The sequence below is a fragment of the Cherax quadricarinatus genome, chromosome 5 (assembly GCF_038502225.1).
Source record: "Cherax quadricarinatus isolate ZL_2023a chromosome 5, ASM3850222v1, whole genome shotgun sequence".
Lineage (NCBI taxonomy): Eukaryota > Metazoa > Arthropoda > Malacostraca > Decapoda > Parastacidae > Cherax > Cherax quadricarinatus.
The window spans coordinates 77,250,444-77,273,151 of NC_091296.1; the positions used below are offsets into that span (position 1 = coordinate 77,250,444).

At 39.1% G+C, this 22,708-nt stretch overlaps 1 protein-coding gene across 4 annotated transcripts in view; it reads right to left on the reverse strand.

The window, feature by feature from the left end:
- GABPI (zinc finger DHHC-type palmitoyltransferase GABPI) overlaps nucleotides 1–22,708 on the reverse strand; it is a 52,625-nt gene that overhangs the window by 640 nt on the left and 29,277 nt on the right. For all 4 annotated transcript variants that reach the window (XM_053771592.2, XM_053771591.2, XM_053771589.2 and 1 more), the window contains exon 5: nucleotides 1–4,010. This exon is cut by the window's left edge and continues 640 nt beyond it. In XM_053771592.2, the coding sequence (XP_053627567.1) occupies nucleotides 3,806–4,010 (205 nt within the window). In that variant the 3' untranslated portion in view covers nucleotides 1–3,805. The remainder of the gene's footprint in view (nucleotides 4,011–22,708) is intronic.

Genomic DNA, 22,708 nt, shown 5'->3' on the forward strand with positions numbered 1-22,708 from the left:
AGTAACGATATTTTTACTTGCCTCAAACGATCTTGATATTAACCCTTTCGGGGTCCATGCGATAGTACTATGGTTCTGAGCGCAGGGTCTGTGCTGTAGTACTAGGTGATGAGCTCTTCACTCCAATAAACTGACAAATACTTTTTATTTAACATTATCCATTTCTCACTTTCCTTAATGTTGCGGCCCCCTGCCAAACTAGCGGTTAAATAGTTAACCTGCCGGCCGGCAGTACCACTGGGTACGTCATCAAACCCAATGTGGGGACTGCTGAGCCGGCCTTAGAGCAGTAAGTTCCTGAGTGCCTCACGGTGCACATCTAAGCAGTAGGTACCTGACCACCTAAGGGTACAGTCTACTGGCTTTAGTAACAGTATGTACCTGAGCGCCTCAGGATACGCACCTAAGCAGTAGGTACCTGCACACCTAAGGGTACACGTCTACTGGCTTCAGCAACATTAAGTACCTGAACTCCTCAGGGTACACATCTACGCAGTAGGTACCTGACCACCTAATCGTACCTATCTACTGGCGTTAGAAGAACCGCTCACCGCAGCTCACTGAGTCTGTTGGCCTCAGTTACTTGACGGCCGCATTCAGTGAGCTTGCAGCATGGTGCTCGGCTAGCGGTGTGTCAACCGGCTTTGGAGAGGATTTACTGGACTACTGGTGATGTCTGTGGACTCACCGTCTACGCTGATCAACTGTGGGCTGGAATCATCAGATGCTGTTTAGTGGGACATTACATGAAGAAAAGGTTGGAGTGTTACACTGAACTGGGCCAGGACCGTAGTGTGACACCTAGGAACGTATGATGGAGTGGAACACTGAGATATGCACAGGACCGTAGTGGAACACTGAGATGAAAAGGGTGTCGTGGGACACTGAAGATGGCCTGGTTGTAGTGTACACTGAATAGTGTCATGTGACTGGCCTCGTGTCGTGAGAAGCAGTTGATTGTAATTTATTATTATACAAATGTTATTTATAATTTATTATTTTAGTATAGAGATATATATATATATAGTGACAGTAGTGTCAAGAAAGTTGTACCCTGTGTAGGGTCACGAATAATTATTTATTATTTTAGTAATGCTAATTATAATTTATTATAGTAACATGTACATATATCATAGTTCAAATACCTCTAGACCAAAGATAGTTGATTTTTATATATTAAAGATTAATTAATTTAATGTGTGTATTTATGTATCCCGAACTCTTTATTACAAAAGGAGTAAATCTTGCCATCTTTAAAAATTACTTTTTTTGTAATACTTAAACCTTTCACTGTCCATGTCATAATACCTTATTATGGGTTTGAGGTCACTGTTGGTGCTATAGTAATATGCCACGAACACAAGAACGTAAGAAAGGAGGAACACTGCAGCAGGCCTGTTGGCCCACACTTGGCAGGTCCTTTACAATCCATCCCACTAACAAAACATTTGCCCAACCCAATTTTCAATGCCACCCAAGAAATAAGCTCTGATAACTCTATCCACTCTCATATGCAAGTCCCACTCAAATCCAACCCCTCTCACTCATGTATTTATCCAACCTATATTTGAAACTACCCAAGGTTTTAGCCTCAATAACCCAACTAGGTAGACAGTTCCACTCATCAACTACCCTATTTCCAAACCAATACTTTCCTACATCCTTTCTAAATCTAAACTTGTCTAATTTGAATCCATTACTGCAGGTTCTCTCCTGGAGAGATATCCTCAAGACCTTACTAATATCCCCTTTATTAATACCCATCTTCCACTTATACACTTCGATCATGTCTCCCCTCATTCTTCGTCTAACAAGTGAATGTAATTTAAGGGTCTTCAATCTTTCTTCATAAGGAAGATTTCTAATGCTATGTATTAATTTAGTCATTCTACGCTGTATGTTTTCTAACGAATTTATGTCCATTCTGTAATATGGAAACCAGAAATGAGCTGCATAATCTAGGTGAGGCCTTACTAATGATGTATAAAGCTGTAATATAACCACTGAACTTCTGTTGCTTACACTTCTTGATATAAATCCCAGTAATCTGTTTGCCTTATTACATATGCTTAGGCATTGCTGTCTTGGTTTAAGATTACTGCTTATCATAACCCCCAAGTCCTTTTCACAATCTGTATGGCTAAGTTCTACATTATTTAACTTATAAGTGCTAGGGTTATGGACACTCCCGAGCTTCAGAACCTTGCATTTATCTACACTGAACTGCAACTGCTACTTTTCTGACCAGGTAGTGAGTTTGTCTAAATCCTCCTGAAGTTCCCTGATATCGACGTTTGAATCAATTATCCTATCTATGTGTCATTGGCGAATTTGCTTATTTCACTAGTAATCCCCTCATCAAGATAATTGATATATAGTATAAACAACAACGGGCCCAAGACTGATCCCTGTGGAACGCCACTTGTTACAGATCCCTATTATTATTATTATTGTTAATTTAGGGAAGTGGAGCACAGATGCACTTCCCTTGATCAAGAGCCCCTCACCAAGGAACCTCCCTTGAGGGGGAAGTTCGCATCCTGAAATTTCGTTCGTATCCAGAAGCAAAAAATCGATCGAGTGACTGTTCGTATCCTGAAAAATTTGCATGGTGGGGCATTCGTAAGCCGAGGTTCCACTGTACTACATAACAGTAAATCTTCTATTTTTCTTTTTTTTGTGAATAAAAACTTTTTAAGTGTGATTAAAGTTTAAATGGAATTTATATGTAAAGCCTGGGAACATAACTAATGAACAGACGAAATGGTATTTTAGTGCCAGGAATGCCTGTATTGTTTATTCTGGACCCTATTTTAAAACTGGAATATTTTGAAATTTGTGTGAAATTGGCCAAACTACCAATTTCTGATCATTTTATTGGGTGGTTGAAATAGTTGATTGGGTTTTTTGTGCTCAATTGATAAAATGAAAGACATGTTAGCAAAATAGCTAAGAATCTGGTCTACTGGAACAATGGAATTGGCCTAAAATAGGACTCAAAGTGGGCAAAATCACAAATGCGTAAATATCGCTGACACAGCAATATTTGCGAAAGTGTAGTGTCGTCAATTTTCCATCAAATTTTATACCTCTTGTTTTATTACCTTCAGGAAAAGATTCTCTACCATTTCTTAAGGGAAAAATAACATTTTTCTTTTTTAAATTCTTGAAAACTGTGGACAAGTTTCAGATTGGGGGGTCTGGACAATGAAAGGGTTAAATATCTTGTAAATTCATCATCTGTTTCTTACTACCACCAATACTTTCTCTTAGGTATCTTAGCAAAAGGTGCACAAACATCAAAATAGCTACAAAAATGCATCATCTTTGCCTGTCTTTCAAAGTGTAAGTATAAATAGCAAAAAAAAGGCACAATACCATGACTGGAACGATACACGAATAACCCGACTTTGTAAATGGTCCAAGTCGGACTGAAACGTCGTCGTAAGCTTCTCTCTTCTATGTGCGGGTTATTTGTGTAAAGTGTAAGTATTATAAAGTTACAAAAAATACAATATATCTGGCAATTAAATATTAGGCATAATTTTATAATACTAGTAAAACTTGTCAAAAGTTCCAGTTAAAACAAGCTAGGTAGTGTGTGATCAAAATATGAGAAGCAACATTATAGTTTATAACTAATTCATCTAAATAATTAAGATATTAATTCCAATTAAGGCAGTATTTAATATACTAGGCACACATGTTAAATAGTAAAATCCTTTAAAAATAATAATAATTACTCAAATAACAGTCTGAAATACATTAATGTCATAGTACACATATTCAACTAATATTGATACCATCACTGTCTCCACCAAAAGTTCAGGCAGTTTCTTAAACCATTTTTTACAGAGAAAGTCCCAGGCTGGTTGGGAAGCTGTCTTCTTTTCCTGAACTCACTCAATCTTACCCCACTCATTACACATACTAGTTGTTGAATCAAAGCCACTGCTACAAATATTGCGATAAGTATACCATAGCAGGCTGCCGAGATTGACAAACTTGATCTGAAATGACACAACTTGTATTAAGATTATAACCAACTACAATACTACATACAGTACCTAGCTTATACTCATTAGGCACAGATGATTAAAATTTTACTATTTCAACAAAATAATTGATTACTGCATTTTAGAGTCACCAGAAAAAGTTAAGTTGGATTAGTGATAGGGCAAATTTTTCAGGTGATTAACCCATCTTCACAAAAATAATTTACAGAACCTTATTTGGCTATGGAATACAAAGGAGTGAAAAGAAAATACAGTGTTCTGCCCTCTGACCACAGCAAGAGTGCCACACATGGAGAAAATATTCTGCATAGTACAGTGGACCCCAGCAAATTCGCGGTTCCGAATTCGCAGCTTCAGTAATTCGTAGATTTTCCCTTAGAACCTAACTAATAATTGTTTGCGGAAATCCCTGCAAATTTGCAGAATTTTTTGGCTTTTTTCGTAGCAATAATTTTTTATGCATTTTAATGCTAAATATTAAGAAAAATATAATTTATTAATTTTGTAACAAATATTAATGCAAATTCAGTAAAATTTCCATATAAAAATATATTTTTTTTTATTTATTATTATCACACTGGCCGATTCCCACCAAGGCAGGGTGGCCTGAAAAAGAAAAACTTTCACCATCATTCACTCCATCACTGTCTTGCCAGAAGGGTGCTTTACACTACAGTTTTTAAACTGCAACATTAACACCCCTCCTTCAGAGTGCAGGCACTGTACTTCCCATCTCCAGGACTCAAGTCCGGCCTGCCGGTTTCCCTGAATCCCTTCATAAATGTTACTTTGCTCACACTCCAACAGCACGTCAAGTATTAAAAACCATTTGTCTCCATTCACTCCTATCAAACACGCTCACGCATGCCTGCTGGAAGTCCAAGCCCTTCGCACACAAAACCTCCTTTACCCCCTCCCTCCAACCTTTCCTAGGCCGACCCCTACCCCGCCTTCCTTCCACTACAGACTGATACACTCTTGAAGTCATTCTGTTCTGCTCCATTCTCTCTACATGTCCGAACCACCTCAACAACCCTTCCTCAGCCCTCTGGACAACAGTTTTGGTAATCCCGCACCTCCTCCTAACTTCCAAACTACGAATTCTCTGCATTATATTCACACCACACATTGCCCTCAGACATGACATCTCCACTGCCTCCAGCCTTCTCCTCGCTGCAACATTCATCACCCACGCTTCACACCCATATAAGAGAGTTGGTAAAACTATACTCTCATACATTCCCCTCTTTGCCTCCAAGGACAAAGTTCTTTGTCTCCACAGACTCCTAAGTGCACCACTCACTCTTTTTCCCTCATCAATTCTATGATTCACCTCATCTTTCACAGACCCATCCGCTGACACGTCCACTCCCAAATATCTGAATACGTTCACCTCCTCCATACTCTCTCCCTCCAATCTGATATCCAATCTTTCATCACCTAATCTTTTTGTTATCCTCATAACCTTACTCTTTCCTGTATTCACCTTTAATTTTCTTCTTTTGCACACCCTACCAAATTCATCCACCAATCTCTGCAACTTCTCTTCAGAATCTCCCAAGAGCACAGTGTCATCAGCAAAGAGCAGCTGTGACAACTCCCACTTTGTGTGTGATTCTTTATCTTTTAACTCCACGCCTCTTGCCAAGACCCTCGCATTTACTTCTCTTACAACCCCATCTATAAATATATTAAACAACCACGGTGACATCACACATCCTTGTCTAAGGCCTACTTTTACTGGGAAAAAATTTCCCTTTCCTACATACTCTAACTTGAGCCTCACTATCCTCGTAAAAACTCTTCACTGTTTTCAGTAACCTACCTCCTACACCATACACTTGCAACATCTGCCACATTGCCCCCCTATCCACCCTGTCATACGCCTTTTCCAAATCCATAAATGCCACAAAGACCTCTTTAGCCTTATCTAAATACTGTTCACTTATATGTTTCACTGTAAACACCTGGTCCACACACCCCCTACCTTTCCTAAAGCCTCCTTGTTCATCTGCTATCCTATTCTCCGTCTTACTCTTAATTCTTTCAATTATAACTCTACCATACACTTTACCAGGTATACTCAACAGACTTATCCCCCTATAATTTTTGCACTCTCTTTTATCCCCTTTGCCTTTATACAAAGGAACTATGCATGCTCTCTGCCAATCCCTAGGTACCTTACCCTCTTCCATACATTTATTAAATAATTGCACCAACCACTCCAAAACTATATCCCCACCTGCTTTTAACATTGCTATCTTTATCCCATCAATCCCGGCTGCCTTACCCCCTTTCATTTTACCTACTGCCTCACGAACTTCCCCCACACTCACAACTGGCTCTTCCTCACTCCTACAAGATGTTATTCCTCCTTGCCCTATACACGAAATCACAGCTTCCCTATCTTCATCAACATTTAACAATTCCTCAAAATATTCCCTCCATCTTCCCAATACCTCTAACTCTCCATTTAATAACTCTCCTCTCCTATTTTTAACTGACAAATCCATTTGTTCTTTAGGCTTTCTTAACTTGTTAATCTCACTCCAAAACTTTTTCTTATTTTCAACAAAATTTGTTGATAACATCTCACCCACTCTCTCATTTGCTCTCTTTTTACATTGCTTCACCACTCTCTTAACCTCTCTCTTTTTCTCCATATACTCTTCCCTCCTTGCATCACTTCTACTTTGTAAAAACTTCTCATATGCTAACTTTTTCTCCCCTACTACTCTCTTTACATCATCATTCCACCAATCGCTCCTCTTCCCTCCTGCACCCACTTTCCTGTAACCACAAACTTCTGCTGAACACTAACACTACATTTTTAAACCTACCCCATACCTCTTCGACCCCATTGCCTATGCTCTCATTAGCCCATCTATCCTCCAATAGCTGTTTATATCTTACCCTAACTGCCTCCTCTTTTAGTTTATAAACCTTCACCTCTCTCTTCCCTGATGCTTCTATTCTCCTTGTATCCCATCTACCTTTTACTCTCAGTGTAGCTACAACTAGAAAATGATCTGATATATCTGTGGCCCCTCTATAAACATGTACATCCTGAAGTCTACTCAACAGTCTTTTATCTACCAATACATAATCCAACAAACTACTGTCATTTCGCCCTACATCATATCTTGTATACTTATTTATCCTCTTTTTCTTAAAATATGTATTACCTATAACTAAACCCCTTTCTATACAAAGTTCAATCAAAGGGCTCCCATTATCATTTACACCTGGCACCCCAAACTTACCTACCACACCCTCTCTAAAAGTTTCTCCTACTTTAGCATTCAGATCCCCTACCACAATTACTCTCTCACTTGGTTCAAAGGCTCCTATACATTCACTTAACATCTCCCAAAATCTCTCTCCTCTGCATTCCTCTCTTCTCCAGGTGCATACACGCTTATTATGACCCACTTCTCGCATCCAACCTTTACTTTAATCCACATAATTCTTGAATTTACACATTCATATTCTCTTTTCTCCTTCCATAACTGATCATTTAACATTACTGCTACCCCTTCCTTTGCTCTAACTCTCTCAGATACTCCAGATTTAATCCCATTTATTTCCCCCCACTGAAACTCTCCTACCCCCTTCAGCTTTGTTTCGCTTAGGGCCAGGACATCCAACTTCTTTTCATTCATAACATCAACAATCATCTGTTTCTTGTCATCCGCACTACATCCACGCACATTTAAGCATCCCAGTTTTATAAAGTTTTTCTTCTTCTCTTTTTTAGTAAATGTCTACAGGAGAAGGGGTTACTAGCCCATTGCTCCCGGCATTTTAGTCGCCTCATACGACACGCATGGGTTACGGAGGAAAGATTCTTTTCCACTTCCCCATGGACAATAGAAGAAATAAAGAAGAACAAGAGCTATTTAGAAAAAGGAGAAAAACCTAGATGTATGTATATATATATGCATGTGCGTGTCTGTGAAGTGTGACCAAAGTGTAAGTAGGAGTAGCAAGATATCCCTGTTATCTAGCGTGTTTATGAGACAGAAAAAGAAACCAGCAATCCTATCATCATGCAAAACAGTTACAGGTTTTTGTTTCACAGTCATCTGGCAGGACGGTAGTACTTCCCTGGGTGGTTGCTGTCTACCAACCTACTACCTACACCAAAAAATATATTATTATTATTTTTTTTTTTTTTTATTATCACACTGGCCGATTCCCACCAAGGCAGGGTGGCCCGAAAAAGAAAAACTTTCACCATCATTCACTCCATCACTGTCTTGCCAGAAGGGTGCTTTACACAACAGTTTTTAAACTGCAACATTAACACCCCTCCTTCAGAGTGCAGGCACTGTACTTCCCATCTCCAGGACTCAAGTCCGGCCTGCCGGTTTCCCTGAATCCCTTCATAAATGTTACTTTGCTCACACTCCAACAGCACGTCAAGTATTAAAAACCATTTGTCTCCATTCACTCCTATCAAACACGCTCACGCATGCCTGCTGGAAGTCCAAGCCCCTCGCACACAAAACCTCCTTTACCCCCTCCCTCCAACCTTTCCTAGGCCGACCCCTACCCCGCCTTCCTTCCACTACAGACTGATACACTCTTGAAGTCATTCTGTTTCGCTCCATTCTCTCTACATGTCCGAACCACCTCAACAACCCTTCCTCAGCCCTCTGGACAACAGTTTTGGTAATCCCGCACCTCCTCCTAACTTCCAAACTACGAATTCTCTGCATTATATTCACACCACACATTGCCCTCAGACATGACATCTCCACTGCCTCCAGCCTTCTCCTCGCTGCAACATTCATCACCCACGCTTCACACCCATATAAGAGCGTTGGTAAAACTGTACTCTCATACATTCCCCTCTTTGCCTCCAAGGACAAAGTTCTTTGTCTCCACAGACTCCTAAGTGCACCACTCACTCTTTTTCCCTCATCAATTCTATGATTCACCTCATCTTTCATAGACCCATCCGCTGACACGTCCACTCCCAAATATCTGAATACGTTCACCTCCTCCATACTCTCTCCCTCCAATCTGATATTCAATCTTTCATCACCTAATCTTTTTGTTATCCTCATAACCTTACTCTTTCCTGTATTCACCTTTAATTTTCTTCTTTTGCACACCCTACCAAATTCATCCACCAATCTCTGCAACTTCTCTTCAGAATCTCCCAAGAGCACAGTGTCATCAGCAAAGAGCAGCTGTGACAACTCCCACTTTGTGTGTGATTCTTTATCTTTTAACTCCACGCCTCTTGCCAAGACCCTCGCATTTACATCTCTTACAACCCCATCTATAAATATATTAAACAACCACGGTGACATCACACATCCTTGTCTAAGGCCTACTTTTACTGGGAAAAAATTTCCCTCTTTCCTACATACTCTAACTTGAGCCTCACTATCCTCGTAAAAACTCTTCACTGCTTTCAGTAACCTACCTCCTATAATACGTATTAATTCATCATCTTCAACCGGTATCATTCATTATTGGCAAGTACCCATACATTTAACTTTACTTTTACTAAACGAAATTATTACTGTATATTTACCATACGTCTACCAAAGAAAACAGGGTTGCATGAATTACAGTACATATCGGGGTAACATCGGTATTTTACATTCTAGCACTGTGGGAGACATAGCAGTACAGTACTGTATACGGGTTTATCTTTACATTTTTTTTTTTAAGGGCGATGTATGGAGTTTGAAATTAAATTAAAGTGTTTTGGGGGCATATTTAGGGTTTAAATTATGGGCATTTTTTAACTGCATCCAGAATTTGCAGATTTTCCAAATTCACGGGTAGTCTTGGAATGTAACCCCCAAGAAATTGGGGGGACTACTGCATTCCCACCCTCACACAGCTCTGAGGAAGGAATCAATGCTTTTAACCGAGAGCTAAATCTGGCGATGAAACTGGAGAGGCATTAAATAACATGGAGTGCCAATAATGCTATAATTTTTTTTACACAGAGTACAATCACCTGCAGATCTCAAATTAGTCTTAGATCCTGGCAAATTATCGGTCTATAAAAAAGTGATAAATTTCAATGGGTTAATTCCTAACACTTTGTTAGTAATTAAAAGCAGAATTTATGTAATATGTACAATAATGTGACTCAGCCTCCTTTGTGAAAAAGAGAATGTTTTAAAATATTGTTAGGACCAAGGATATGAAAACAAGATCATACATACTATACCAACAAGCTGCAGAGGTTACTTAACTTAGCCTTGTTGAACCTGGAAATTTGCCTGACCAGCTAGGAGCCATCCAAGTATAGCATAACACTGAGAACTTGCGAGTTACAGCAGTTTGATGAAAAAGCAAACTAGAATTGTGTAAGATATTAGATTTTCTTGTCTTGCTGAATATACATAATCAATATTTTCATGGTAAATATTTCCCACTGAGAGCAGACACCTCTTCATGGTGGGAAGACTAGGGATATCAATATTTTGGAACCCTTACCCCTCCCTGGCTGTCCAGGCCCAAATACTCTTCTCTTCTCCCGAGCTGAAAGTTGAACCTACCGCTTGAACTACGGTCGATCAGTGGGCAACACCCTTCTTTGGTGAGCGGAAAGGAAAAATGTGAAGTTCCATGTTGGATCCACTGAGCCAGTCTGCTGGTTATACCCTATTATCTGCTGGTGGGTTAGGTGCCTGTGCATATGCTACCCAAATTCTCAGTTCATGTTGTTTTGGTTTGCAGGCTCCAACAAATTGCAAATTTTGGTGGCATGGGCGAGTAGAATGTCATTTTGCTTACTGGTGACTTGCGGTGGCACAGTGAATTTGCCTAGGACTAAGCAGGTATTAGAAGATAGGCATCCTTTACCTCCTGTGGTTGCTCCCAGGTCCTCTGATGAATAATTACATAGAGTACCTCTCTATTACCCTTAAAGCCTTTAGTGTTCCATAGTAGGTAGGTGACTAAGACATGCAACACTTGGGTATCTTAAATGAGATGCTTTGCCTGCTGTTCAGTCAAAACATCTCTTAATAAAGACACCTAAGTGTTGTTGTACCTCACTGTCCTGCTGTCATTTCGGTTCTTACTGACTTTGGTCAGTCCAGTTTGTCTACCACCTCCCCAACTCTTGCACCTTCTCACACTCACCTGAGAAAAGTCCTCACACTGGGTCACAATGTCATTAACTTACATTGCACTGTGATTACCTATTTGTAGCCACAAGAACAGTTATGCTCATGATGCCTCTTTTTCATTAATATGTTTGTCATACTGTAATGTAGTATACTTTCAATTAACTCCATTCTTTCAACACTCTTTTTGGCTCTTTGTTTGTTCTTTACATCTGTGGCCTCTTATTATCCTTGCTGAAGGTACAGTACTAAAAAATCTTTTCAATCTATTCTTTCACTTCTTTTATACCTCATGCCAATCTGTTCTAATATTTTCTGTTGTTGTTGTTGGGGTTTATAGGGCCACTGACAGCATACACTGTACGTATTAATATTTTCTGTCTTCATATCAGCCAAGGTGGTCATCTTAAGTGTTTTCAGCCTTTCATTATAACTCAGCTCTTCTTTGGATCTTTTCTATCAGATCCATACCTTTTTTAGGTGTGGACATCACATGGCAGCACCATAATCTAATTTTAGCTTAATATATGGTGTAAACAACTTTTCAGCATATCTCCACCCATATACAGCAGTCCCCTAATTAGAATATTAATCCATTCCAGTAAATGTATGATACCTCAGACCCCAAAATACATGACTTTATAGTAATTCATTCCAAGATGCCAGAACACACCCACCCTGCCCTGGGGGTTTATGAATGGTAAGGAAGCACAAGCTTCAGCCTGAAATCTTCAGGGGCACTGGCATTCAACAGCAAAGTAAGCCTATCACTGGCATTCAACAGCAAAGTAAGCCTATCACTGGCATTCAACAGCAAAGTAAGCCTATCTTTCATAGGTTTATGCTCAGGCAAAGTGGCAGGATAAAAGCAGGGTAGGTGGGCAAGCAGGGCAGGGCAGGGCAGGGCAGGGCAGGGCAGGGCAGGGCAGGGCAGGGCAGGGCAGACAGGCAGAGGTTGGTAAGGAATTGTAGACCTAAGAGTTGCACTTTTTGTCTCCTACCCCCTTCCAATTTTCTGACACTAGTACAGTACTGTGCAGTATTTATTGTCTTTATAGTTTGTCTTTCTGTATCCTGGCATTTCATACAATGAAAGTGAACTTCTTGTGAGTGTTGATATTTTGCAGACTAGACCTTAGTTTTATCTTCACCTGAACCATTCTTGTGCAAGAAAGGTATAAAATACCGACAATATGAAAGTTAAGACACATGTGCAACATCTGGATATCTTTATTGTAGACGTTTCGCCATCCAGTGGCTTTATCAATACAGATTCTAGGACATAATAGGAAGACAGTAGAACTATATACAAAAGATGAGGTAATCAGTCCCTCGGCCTTGGAGTTAGTGTTCACAGCATCGTGGTGGAGGAGAATCTGGAGCTCCAGATTCTCCTCCACCACGATGCTGTGAACACTAACTCCAAGGCCGAGGGACTGATTACCTCATCTTTTGTATATAGTTCTACTGTCTTCCTATTATGTCCTAGAATCTGTATTGATAAAGCCACTGGATGGCGAAACGTCTACAATAAAGATATCCAGATGTTGCACATGTGTCTGAACCACTCTTGCTGTTGGACAGTTTCAGCTGCCATTAAATTTCCTTTATGGTGGGTCTCACTGCAGCTCTTGTGAGAACTTGAAGCCTTTTCTCACCCCTTTGCCTTTGCATGCAAGAATTGCTAAATACAAATTTTTGCATTAATAAGCAAAACAGACCCACTAGCTATAACAAGATTTATAAGATATATTAAACACATCTTAAAGATAGTAGGTTGGTAGACAGCAACCACCCAGGGAGGTACTGCCGTCCTGCCAAGTGAGTGTAAAACGAAAGCCTGTAATTGTTTTACATGATGGTAGGATCACTGGTGTCTTTTGTCTGTCTCATAAATATGCAAGATTACAGGCACATCTTGCTACTTCTACTTACACTTAGGTCACACTACACATATGTGTAAAAGCATATATATATATATATATATATATATATATATATATATATATATATATATATATATATATATATATATATATATATATATATATATATATATATATATATATATATATATATATATATATATATATATATATATATATATATATATATATATATATATATATATATATATATATATATATATATATATATATATATATATATATATATATATATATATATATATATATATATATATATATATATATATATATATATATATATATTATATATATATTATAGTAGGTTGGTAGACAGCAACCACCCAGGGAAGTACTACCGTCCTGCCAGATGACTGTGAAACAAAAACCTGTAACTGTTTTGCATGATGGTAGGATTGCTGGTTTTCTTTTTCTGTCTCATAAACACGCTAGATAACAGGGATATCTTGCTACTCCTACTTACACTTTGGTCACACTTCACAGACACGCACATGCATATATATATATACATACATCTAGGTTTTTCTCCTTATTCTAAATAGCTCTTGTTCTTTTTTATTTCTTCTATTGTCCATGGGGAAGTGGAAAAGAATCTTTCCTCCGTAAGCCATGCGTGTCGTATGAGGCGACTAAAATGCCGGGAGCAATGGGCTAGTAACCCCTTCTCCTGTATACATTTACTAAAAAAGAGAAGAAGAAAAACTTTATAAAACTGGGTTGTTTAAATGTGCGTGGATGTAGTGCGGATGACAAGAAACAGATGATTGCTGATGTTATGAATGAAAAGAAGTTGGATGTCCTGGCTCTAAGCGAAACAAAGCTGAAGGGGGTAGGAGAGTTTCAGTGGGGGGAAATAAATGGGATTAAATCTGGAGTATCTGAGAGAGTTAGAGCAAAGGAAGGGGTAGCAGTAATGTTAAATGATCAGTTATGGAAGGAGAAAAGAGAATATGAATGTGTAAATTCGAGAATTATGTGGATTAAAGTAAAGGTTGGATGCGAGAAGTGGGTCATAATAAGCGTGTATGCACCTGGAGAAGAGAGGAATGCAGAGGAGAGAGAGAGATTTTGGGAGATGTTAAGTGAATGTATAGGAGCCTTTGAACCAAGTGAGAGAGTAATTGTGGTAGGGGACCTGAATGCTAAAGTAGGAGAAACTTTTAGAGAGGGTGTGGTAGGTAAGTTTGGGGTGCCAGGTGTAAATGATAATGGGAGCCCTTTGATTGAACTTTGTATAGAAAGGGGTTTAGTTATAGGTAATACATATTTTAAGAAAAAGAGGATAAATAAGTATACACGATATGATGTAGGGCGAAATGACAGTAGTTTGTTGGATTATGTATTGGTAGATAAAAGACTGTTGAGTAGACTTCAGGATGTACATGTTTATCGAGGGGCCACAGATATATCAGATCACTTTCTAGTTGTAGCTACACTGAGAGTAAAAGGTAGATGGGATACAAGGAGAATAGAAGCATCAGGGAAGAGAGAGGTGAAGGTTTATAAACTAAAAGAGGAGGCAGTTAGGGTAAGATATAAACAGCTATTGGAGGATAGATGGGCTAATGAGAGCATAGGCAATGGGGTCGAAGAGGAATGGGGTAGGTTTAAAAATGTAGTGTTAGAGTGTTCAGCAGAAGTTTGTGGTTACAGGAAAGTGGGTGCAGGAGGGAAGAGGAGCGATTGGTGGAATGATGATGTAAAGAGAGTAGTAAGGGAGAAAAAGTTAGCATATGAGAAGTTTTTACAAAGTAGAAGTGATGCAAGGAGGGAAGAGTATATGGAGAAAAAGAGAGAGGTTAAGAGAGTGGTGAAGCAATGTAAAAAGAGAGCAAATGAGAGAGTGGGTGAGCTGTTATCAACAAATTTTGTTGAAAATAAGAAAAAGTTTTGGAGTGAGATTAACAAGTTAAGGAAGCCTAGAGAACAAATGGATTTGTCAGTTAAAAATAGGAGAGGAGAGTTATTAAATGGAGAGTTAGAGGTATTGGGAAGATGGAGGGAATATTTTGAGGAATTGTTAAATGTTGATGAAGATAGGGAAGCTGTGATTTCGTGTATAGGGCAAGGAGGAATAACATCTTGTAGGAGTGAGGAAGAGCCAGTTGTGAGTGTGGGGGAAGTTCGTGAGGCAGTAGGTAAAATGAAAGGGGGTAAGGCAGCCGGGATTGATGGGATAAAGATAGAAATGTTAAAAGCAGGTGGGGATATAGTTTTGGAGTGGTTGGTGCAATTATTTAATAAATGTATGGAAGAGGGTAAGGTACCTAGGGATTGGCAGAGAGCATGCATAGTTCCTTTGTATAAAGGCAAAGGGGATAAAAGAGAGTGCAAAAATTATAGGGGGATAAGTCTGTTGAGTGTACCTGGTAAAGTGTATGGTAGAGTTATAATTGAAAGAATTAAGAGTAAGACGGAGAATAGGATAGCAGATGAACAAGGAGGCTTTAGGAAAGGTAGGGGGTGTGTGGACCAGGTGTTTACAGTGAAACATATAAGTGAACAGTATTTAGATAAGGCTAAAGAGGTCTTTGTGGCATTTATGGATTTGGAAAAGGCGTATGACAGGGTGGATAGGGGGGCAATGTGGCAGATGTTGCAAGTGTATGGTGTAGGAGGTAGGTTACTGAAAGCAGTGAAGAGTTTTTACGAGGATAGTGAGGCTCAAGTTAGAGTATGTAGAAAAGAGGGAAATTTTTTCCCAGTAAAAGTAGGCCTTAGACAAGGATGTGTGATGTCACCGTGGTTGTTTAATATATTTATAGATGGGGTTGTAAGAGAAGTAAATGCGAGGGTCTTGGCAAGAGGCGTGGAGTTAAAAGATAAAGAATCACACACAGGGTGGGAGTTGTCACAGCTGCTCTTTGCTGATGACACTGTGCTCTTGGGAGATTCTGAAGAGAAGCTGCAGAGATTGGTGGATGAATTTGGTAGGGTGTGCAAAAGAAGAAAATTAAAGGTGAATACAGGAAAGAGTAAGGTTATGAGGATAACAAAAAGATTAGGTGATGAAAGATTGAATATCAGATTGGAGGGAGAGAGTATGGAGGAGGTGAACGTATTCAGATATTTGGGAGTGGACGTGTCAGCGGATGGGTCTATGAAAGATGAGGTGAATCATAGAATTGATGAGGGAAAAAGAGTGAGTGGTGCACTTAGGAGTCTGTGGAGACAGAGAACTTTGTCCTTGGAGGCAAAGAGGGGAATGTATGAGAGTATAGTTTTACCAACGCTCTTATATGGGTGTGAAGCATGGGTGATGAATGTTGCAGCGAGGAGAAGGCTGGAGGCAGTGGAGATGTCATGTCTGAGGGCAATGTGTGGTGTGAATATAATGCAGAGAATTCGTAGTTTGGAAGTTAGGAGGAGGTGCGGGATTACCAAAACTGTTGTCCAGAGGGCTGAGGAAGGGTTGTTGAGGTGGTTCGGACATGTAGAGAGAATGGAGCGAAACAGAATAACTTCAAGAGTGTATCAGTCTGTAGTGGAAGGAAGGCGGGGTAGGGGTCGGCCTAGGAAGGGTTGGAGGGAGGGGGTAAAGGAGGTTTTGTGTGCGAGGGGCTTGGACTTCCAGCAGGCATGCGTGAGCGTGTTTGATAGGAGTGAATGGAGACAAATGGTTTTTAATACTTGACGTGCTGTTGGAGTGTGAGCAAAGTAACATTTATGAAGGGATTCAGGGAAACCGGCAGGCCGGACTTGAGTCCTGGAGATGGGAAGTACAGTGCCTGCACTCTGAAGGAGGGGTGTTAATGTTGCAGTTTAAAAACTGTAGTGTAAAGCACCCTTCTGGCAAGACAGTGATGGAGTGAATGATGGTGAAAGTTTTTCTTTTTCGGGCCACCCTGCCTTGGTGGGAATCGGCCAGTGTGATAATAAAAAATAAAATATATATATATATATATATATATATAGTGGAACAGAATTCTTCCTCCATATGCGTGTTGTAAGAGGCGACTATGCCAGGAGCAAGGGGCTAGTAACCCCTTCTCCTGTATATATTACTAAATATACTTTTGTTTTTCCTTTTACCTCATACGGCATATACATACACACACACACACACACACACACACACACACACACACACACACACACACACACACACACACCCCTCTGGGTTTTCTGCTATTTTCTTTCTAGTTCTTGTTTATCTCCTCTTATCTCCATGGGGAAGTGGAACAGAATTCTTCCTCCATAACCAATGCGTGTTGTAAGAGGCGACTAAAATGCCGAGAGCAAGGGGCTAGTAACCCCTTCTCCTGTATATATTACTAAATGTACAAGGAGAAACTTTCAATTCTCCCCGCCTCGGTGAGATACGGCCGGTGTGTTGAAAGAAAGATTAAACATATCTAGATACTACTACAAATCTCCATTAACAAATGTATACCAAATTAAAAAGGAAGGAGACCTGTAAAATACTATAACAATGACATACCAAGTGCATACAAATATATCAAGCACTAAAAATGCACTTTAATACACATTTGCAAAATTTACAAGCAACACCAAAATTTTAATTGCAACTGGAGCGCTTTACAGAATCCCACATACAAATAGGTGCTGTAATTGCAAACACGAAATAATGACAACATTCTACATCTGTGCTGGTTGGGATGAAGGCTCAAAAGAGGAAGAAAGGTAGCACTGGGACCTAAAAGATCATTTAGCTCTTGTTAATAAAAAGGGAAAGAAGCATACAGTAAAAACCAAAGAAAATCACACTTATAAAAACAAGATAAAATAAGTATAGCACTCTTACTTCTTTACAGAACACTTAACTACTTACACTGAGTTTAAATATCCCACATCAATTAACCCTTTTAGGGTCCAGAGGCCAAATTTCAAAGTGTGCACCAGGATCCAAGAATTTTCAAAAAAATAATTGTTATTTTTTCTTACAAAATGGTAGAGAATCTTTTTCTGAAGGTAATAAAATAAAAAGTACGAAATTTGATGGAAAACTGACGAAATTATGCTCTCGCGAATTTTGATGTGTCAGTGATATTTATGCATCGGCGATTTTGCCGACTTTGACTCCAATTTTATGCCAATTACGTACATTATTCCAGTTGACCAAATTCTTAGCTATTTCACTAGTATTACTTCTATCGATTGAACACATGAAATCTCCATGTCAACTGTTTCAACTACAAAATAAAGTGATCGGAAATTGGTAATTTGGTCAATTTAATGCAAAGTTCAAAATATTCTAATTTCAAAAAAGGGTCCAGAATAAACAATGTAGGCATTCCTGGCACTAAACTAACATTTCCTCTGTTCGTTAGTTATGTTTTCAGGCTTTACAAATGAATTCCATTTTGATTTTTTGTTCACATAATGAATTTTTATTCAAACCAAAAAATAGAAGATTTACTGTTATGAAATATTGTAATAATTGAATAAGTAATATCACCACATATGTGAATGTATATTAGACCCATCAGCTGGCGTGTATTAGACGTGTGAGGTCATTTGTTTACTCTTGAACATCGGCAAAAATTTAACATTTCGGCTACTTTGAGCTCTGTTTCGAGCCATTTTCAGTACTAAAGTCAATCAAAATCATCTCTATTTCTGTAATATATCTTCCACTCTATCAAATGAGACCAAGAAATCACAAATACAACTATAAAAAACCTAAGAAAAAACACTGCAAAGTCGCTGTTTTAATCGAAAATTATGGTCTCAGTTTTCTTTCTCTCATTATGTAATGTGTGCTGCAGGATTTGTTTTATGTGGTGCACATATACCACATAGATGTATTCTCTCATATCTAGGCCCAAATTTACCGCTCACAGCTCATTAGAGTGAGCTGAGCTTATGGCGTAGATCTACGGTTTGGACCCTCAACGTAAAGCCGTAGATCTACAGCACAGGCCCTGAAAGGGTTAAAAGCCTATTAAAAAAAAGATTATTTTTTCTTACGAAATGATAGAGAATCTTTACCTGATGGTAATGACACCAAAAGTATGAAATTTGATGGAAAACGTACAGAATTATGCTCTCACGAAGTTAGCGGTCTCGGCGATATATACGCATTGGCGATTTCACCCACTTTGAGCCCTATTTTCGGCCAATTCCATTGTTCCAGTCAAGCAAACTCACAGCAATTTCACTAGAACTCCATTTGTTCTATCAACTGAGTACAAGAAACCACCCATTTACCAATTTCAACTACCAAATAAAGTGGTCAGAAATTGGCAATTTGGCCAATTTCACACAAATTTCAGAAGATGTTAATTTCAAAATAGGATCCAGAATAAACAGGGCAGACATTCCTGGCACTAAAATAACATTTTCTCTATTCATTAGTCATGCCTCCAGGCCTTTCTTATATTACTCTTGCTTTCCATTTTGAATTTTCATTCACACAAAAAATAGAAGATTTACTGTTATAATCTACTGTATTATTGTAATAATTGCATAAATAATGTCAGCCCGTTCGTGACTGCATATCAGGCTGGCCAGTTGGACACATGTTGGACAGCGACATCATTTGTTTACTCTTGAACATTTCCACTATTTTGAGCTTAATTTCAAAGTACACCTACCATTCGACTTACGACCTGCTCGACTTACGACCACTCGACTTACGACCGTGTTTTTTATGCCAAATTTCTGGGAAATAAACAACTATTTGTGTTGTACACAGTGTTTATCCTAAACCTTACAGTATAAAATACAATACTAACAGCATAAAAAGTAAAGTAAAACAAGAAATACCAAAATAAAACAATAAAATAAAGTCATTACAAAAATGTGATGTTGATATTCAGTAGTAAAGTTCGACTTACGATCGGTTTCTCGGAATCGAACTCGGTCGTAAGTTGGATGGTAGGTGTACTTTTCATCGTGAAACCAATCAAAATCATCTCTATTTCTGTAATATATCTTCCATTTTATCAAATGAGACCAAGAAAAAGAGAATACAACCATAAATGCCGTATGAAAATACACTTCATAGTCGGTGTTCTAAACCAAATACACGGTTGGAGTTTTTTTTTTTCTCATTATGCACTGCGTGCTGCAGGATTTTTTTTTATACTGGGCACACTGACCACACAGACCCATTCTCTCGCATGTAGGTATACCATCTTTCTCCTGCTAGATCTGAAGCCGCTAGAATTTTGGTGTAATACTATGGCACAAACACTGGCTTGCAAGCCGTAGTACTATGGCACCGAAAGTGAAAGGGTTAAAAGATTTTCCTAAAACTTTCCCAAGGTTCTGACAAATACTCCAGCAGTCATAGGTATATAAAAAAATAGTTCCCACAAAAATGTTAAGTGTCCACACAGTGCTAGATAAATACAGGTATTCATTGGGACTGTTTACTGATCTGTGGAAAGTGTATGACACTGCTGACCACAAACATACAATATTGTACTATACTCAAACTGAAGCAATATAGGACAAGGTGCTATTCATTCATCATATATCATACCTCAATGAAAGACACTAACACACTGCCATAAACAAATCATCTATTCTAGCAATAAATACAATGGACCCCCCCGGTTATCAGCCAGTTTGGTTATCGGCCAACTCGGTTATCGGCGGGTTTTTCGGTGCCCGGTTATTGGCCATTCGCTCAGTTATCAGCCATTTTGGACGCGTCCATCTGCCGGCTGGGGCAGCCTGCGCTTCAGTTTGGCTTTGTCTCTCGGTGGCTGAGGAAGCTTCTGCTCATACATCCAAACATTTTGCTTGTTTACCATTGTTTTTAGTGTTTTTCTTGCAGTGCAACTGTGAAGTAAGTAAAGATGGCTCCAAAGAAAGTTCTTAGTAAAGCTTCTGTGGTAAAGAAATTGAGAAACACCATGGAATTTAAGCGTGAAGTGACAGAAAAGTTTGAGAGTGGAATGAAGGTGATGGAACTTGCCAGGATGTACAGCAAGAATAAATCAACAATTACATCCATCCTGGCAAAGAAAGAACAAATCAAAGATGCTAATGTTGCAAAAGTAGTAACTTTTCTAGCTAAACAAAGGCCATCAATAATGGAAGAGATGGAAAAGTTATTATTATTGTGGATTAAGGAAAAAGAATTAGTGGGAGACAGTGTTGTGAAGTCGATCATTTGTGAGAAGGCAAAGCAGTTGCATGAGGATCTTGCAAAGAAAATGCCTGGAACAAGTGCTGCAGTTTGTGAATTTAGGGCCAGCAAAGGATGGTTTGATAGATTTAAGAAGCGTAGTGGCATACACAGTGTTGTAAGGCATGGTGAGGCTGCAAGTCCTGACAAATGTGCAGCTGAAAAGTATGTTCATGAATTCCATGACTATGTAAAGGCTGAAGGATGCAAACCCCAACAAGTGTTCAGTTGTGACGAAACAGGCCTGTTTTGGAAGAAAATGCCAAACAGGACCTACATTACCCAGGAGGAAAAGGCACTGCCAGGACACAAGCCTATGAAAGACAGGCTTACTCTTTTGTTGTGTGGTAATGCTAGTGGGGATTTCAAAGTGAAGCCTTTACAGTGGGGTCGAAGAGGTATGGGGTAGGTTTAAAAATATAGTGTTAGAGTGTTCAGCAAAAGTTTGTGGTTAAAGGAAAGTGGGTGCAGGAGGGAAGAGGAGCGATTGGTGGAATGATAATGTAAAGAGAGTAGTAAGGGAGAAAAAGTTAGCATATGAGAAGTTTTTACAAAGTAGAAGTGATGCAAGGAGGGAAGAGTATATGGAGAAAAAGAGAGAGGTTAAGAGAGTGGTGAAGCAATGTAAAAAGAGAGCAAATGAGAGAGTGGGTGAGATGTTGTCAACAAATTTTGTTGAAAATAAGAAAAAGTTTTGGAGTGAGATTAACAAGTTGAGGAAGCCTAGAGAACAAATGGATTTGTCAGTTAAAAATAGGAGAGGGGAGTTATTAAATGGAGAGTTAGAGGTATTGGGAAGATGGAGGGAATATTTTGAGAAATTGTTAAATGCTGATGAAGATAGGGAAGCTGTGATTTCATGTATAGGGCAAGGAGGAATAACATCTTGTAGGAGTGAGGAAGTGTCAGTTGTGAGTGTAGGGGAAGTTCGTGAGGCAGTAGGTAAAATGAAAGGGGGTAAGGCAGCTGGGATTGATGGGATAAAGATAGAAATGTTAAAAGCAGGTGGGGATACAGTTTTGGAGTGGTTGGTGCTATTATTAATAAATCTATGGAAGAGGGTAAGGTACCTAGGGATTGGCAGAGAGCATGCATAGTTCCTTTGTATAAAGGCAAAGGGGACAAAAGAGAGTGCAAAAATTATAGGGGGATAAGTCTGTTGAGTATACCTGGTAAAGTGTATGGTAGAGTTATTATTGAAAGAATTAAGAGCAAGACGGAGAATAGGATAGCAGATGAACAAGGAGGCTTTAGGAAAGGTAGGGGGTGTGTGGACCAGGTGTTTACAGTGAAACATATAAGTGAACAGTATTTAGACAAGGTTAAAGAGGTTTTTGTGGCATTTATGGATTTGGAAAAGGCGTATGACAGGGTGGATAGGGGGACAATGTGGCAGATGTTGCAGGTGTATGGTATAGGAGGTAGGTTACTGAAAGCAGTGAAGAGTTTTTACGAGGATAGTGAGGCTCAAGTTAGAGTATGTAGGAAAGAGGGAGATTATTTCCCAGTAAAAGTAGGCCTTAGACAAGGATGTGTGATGTC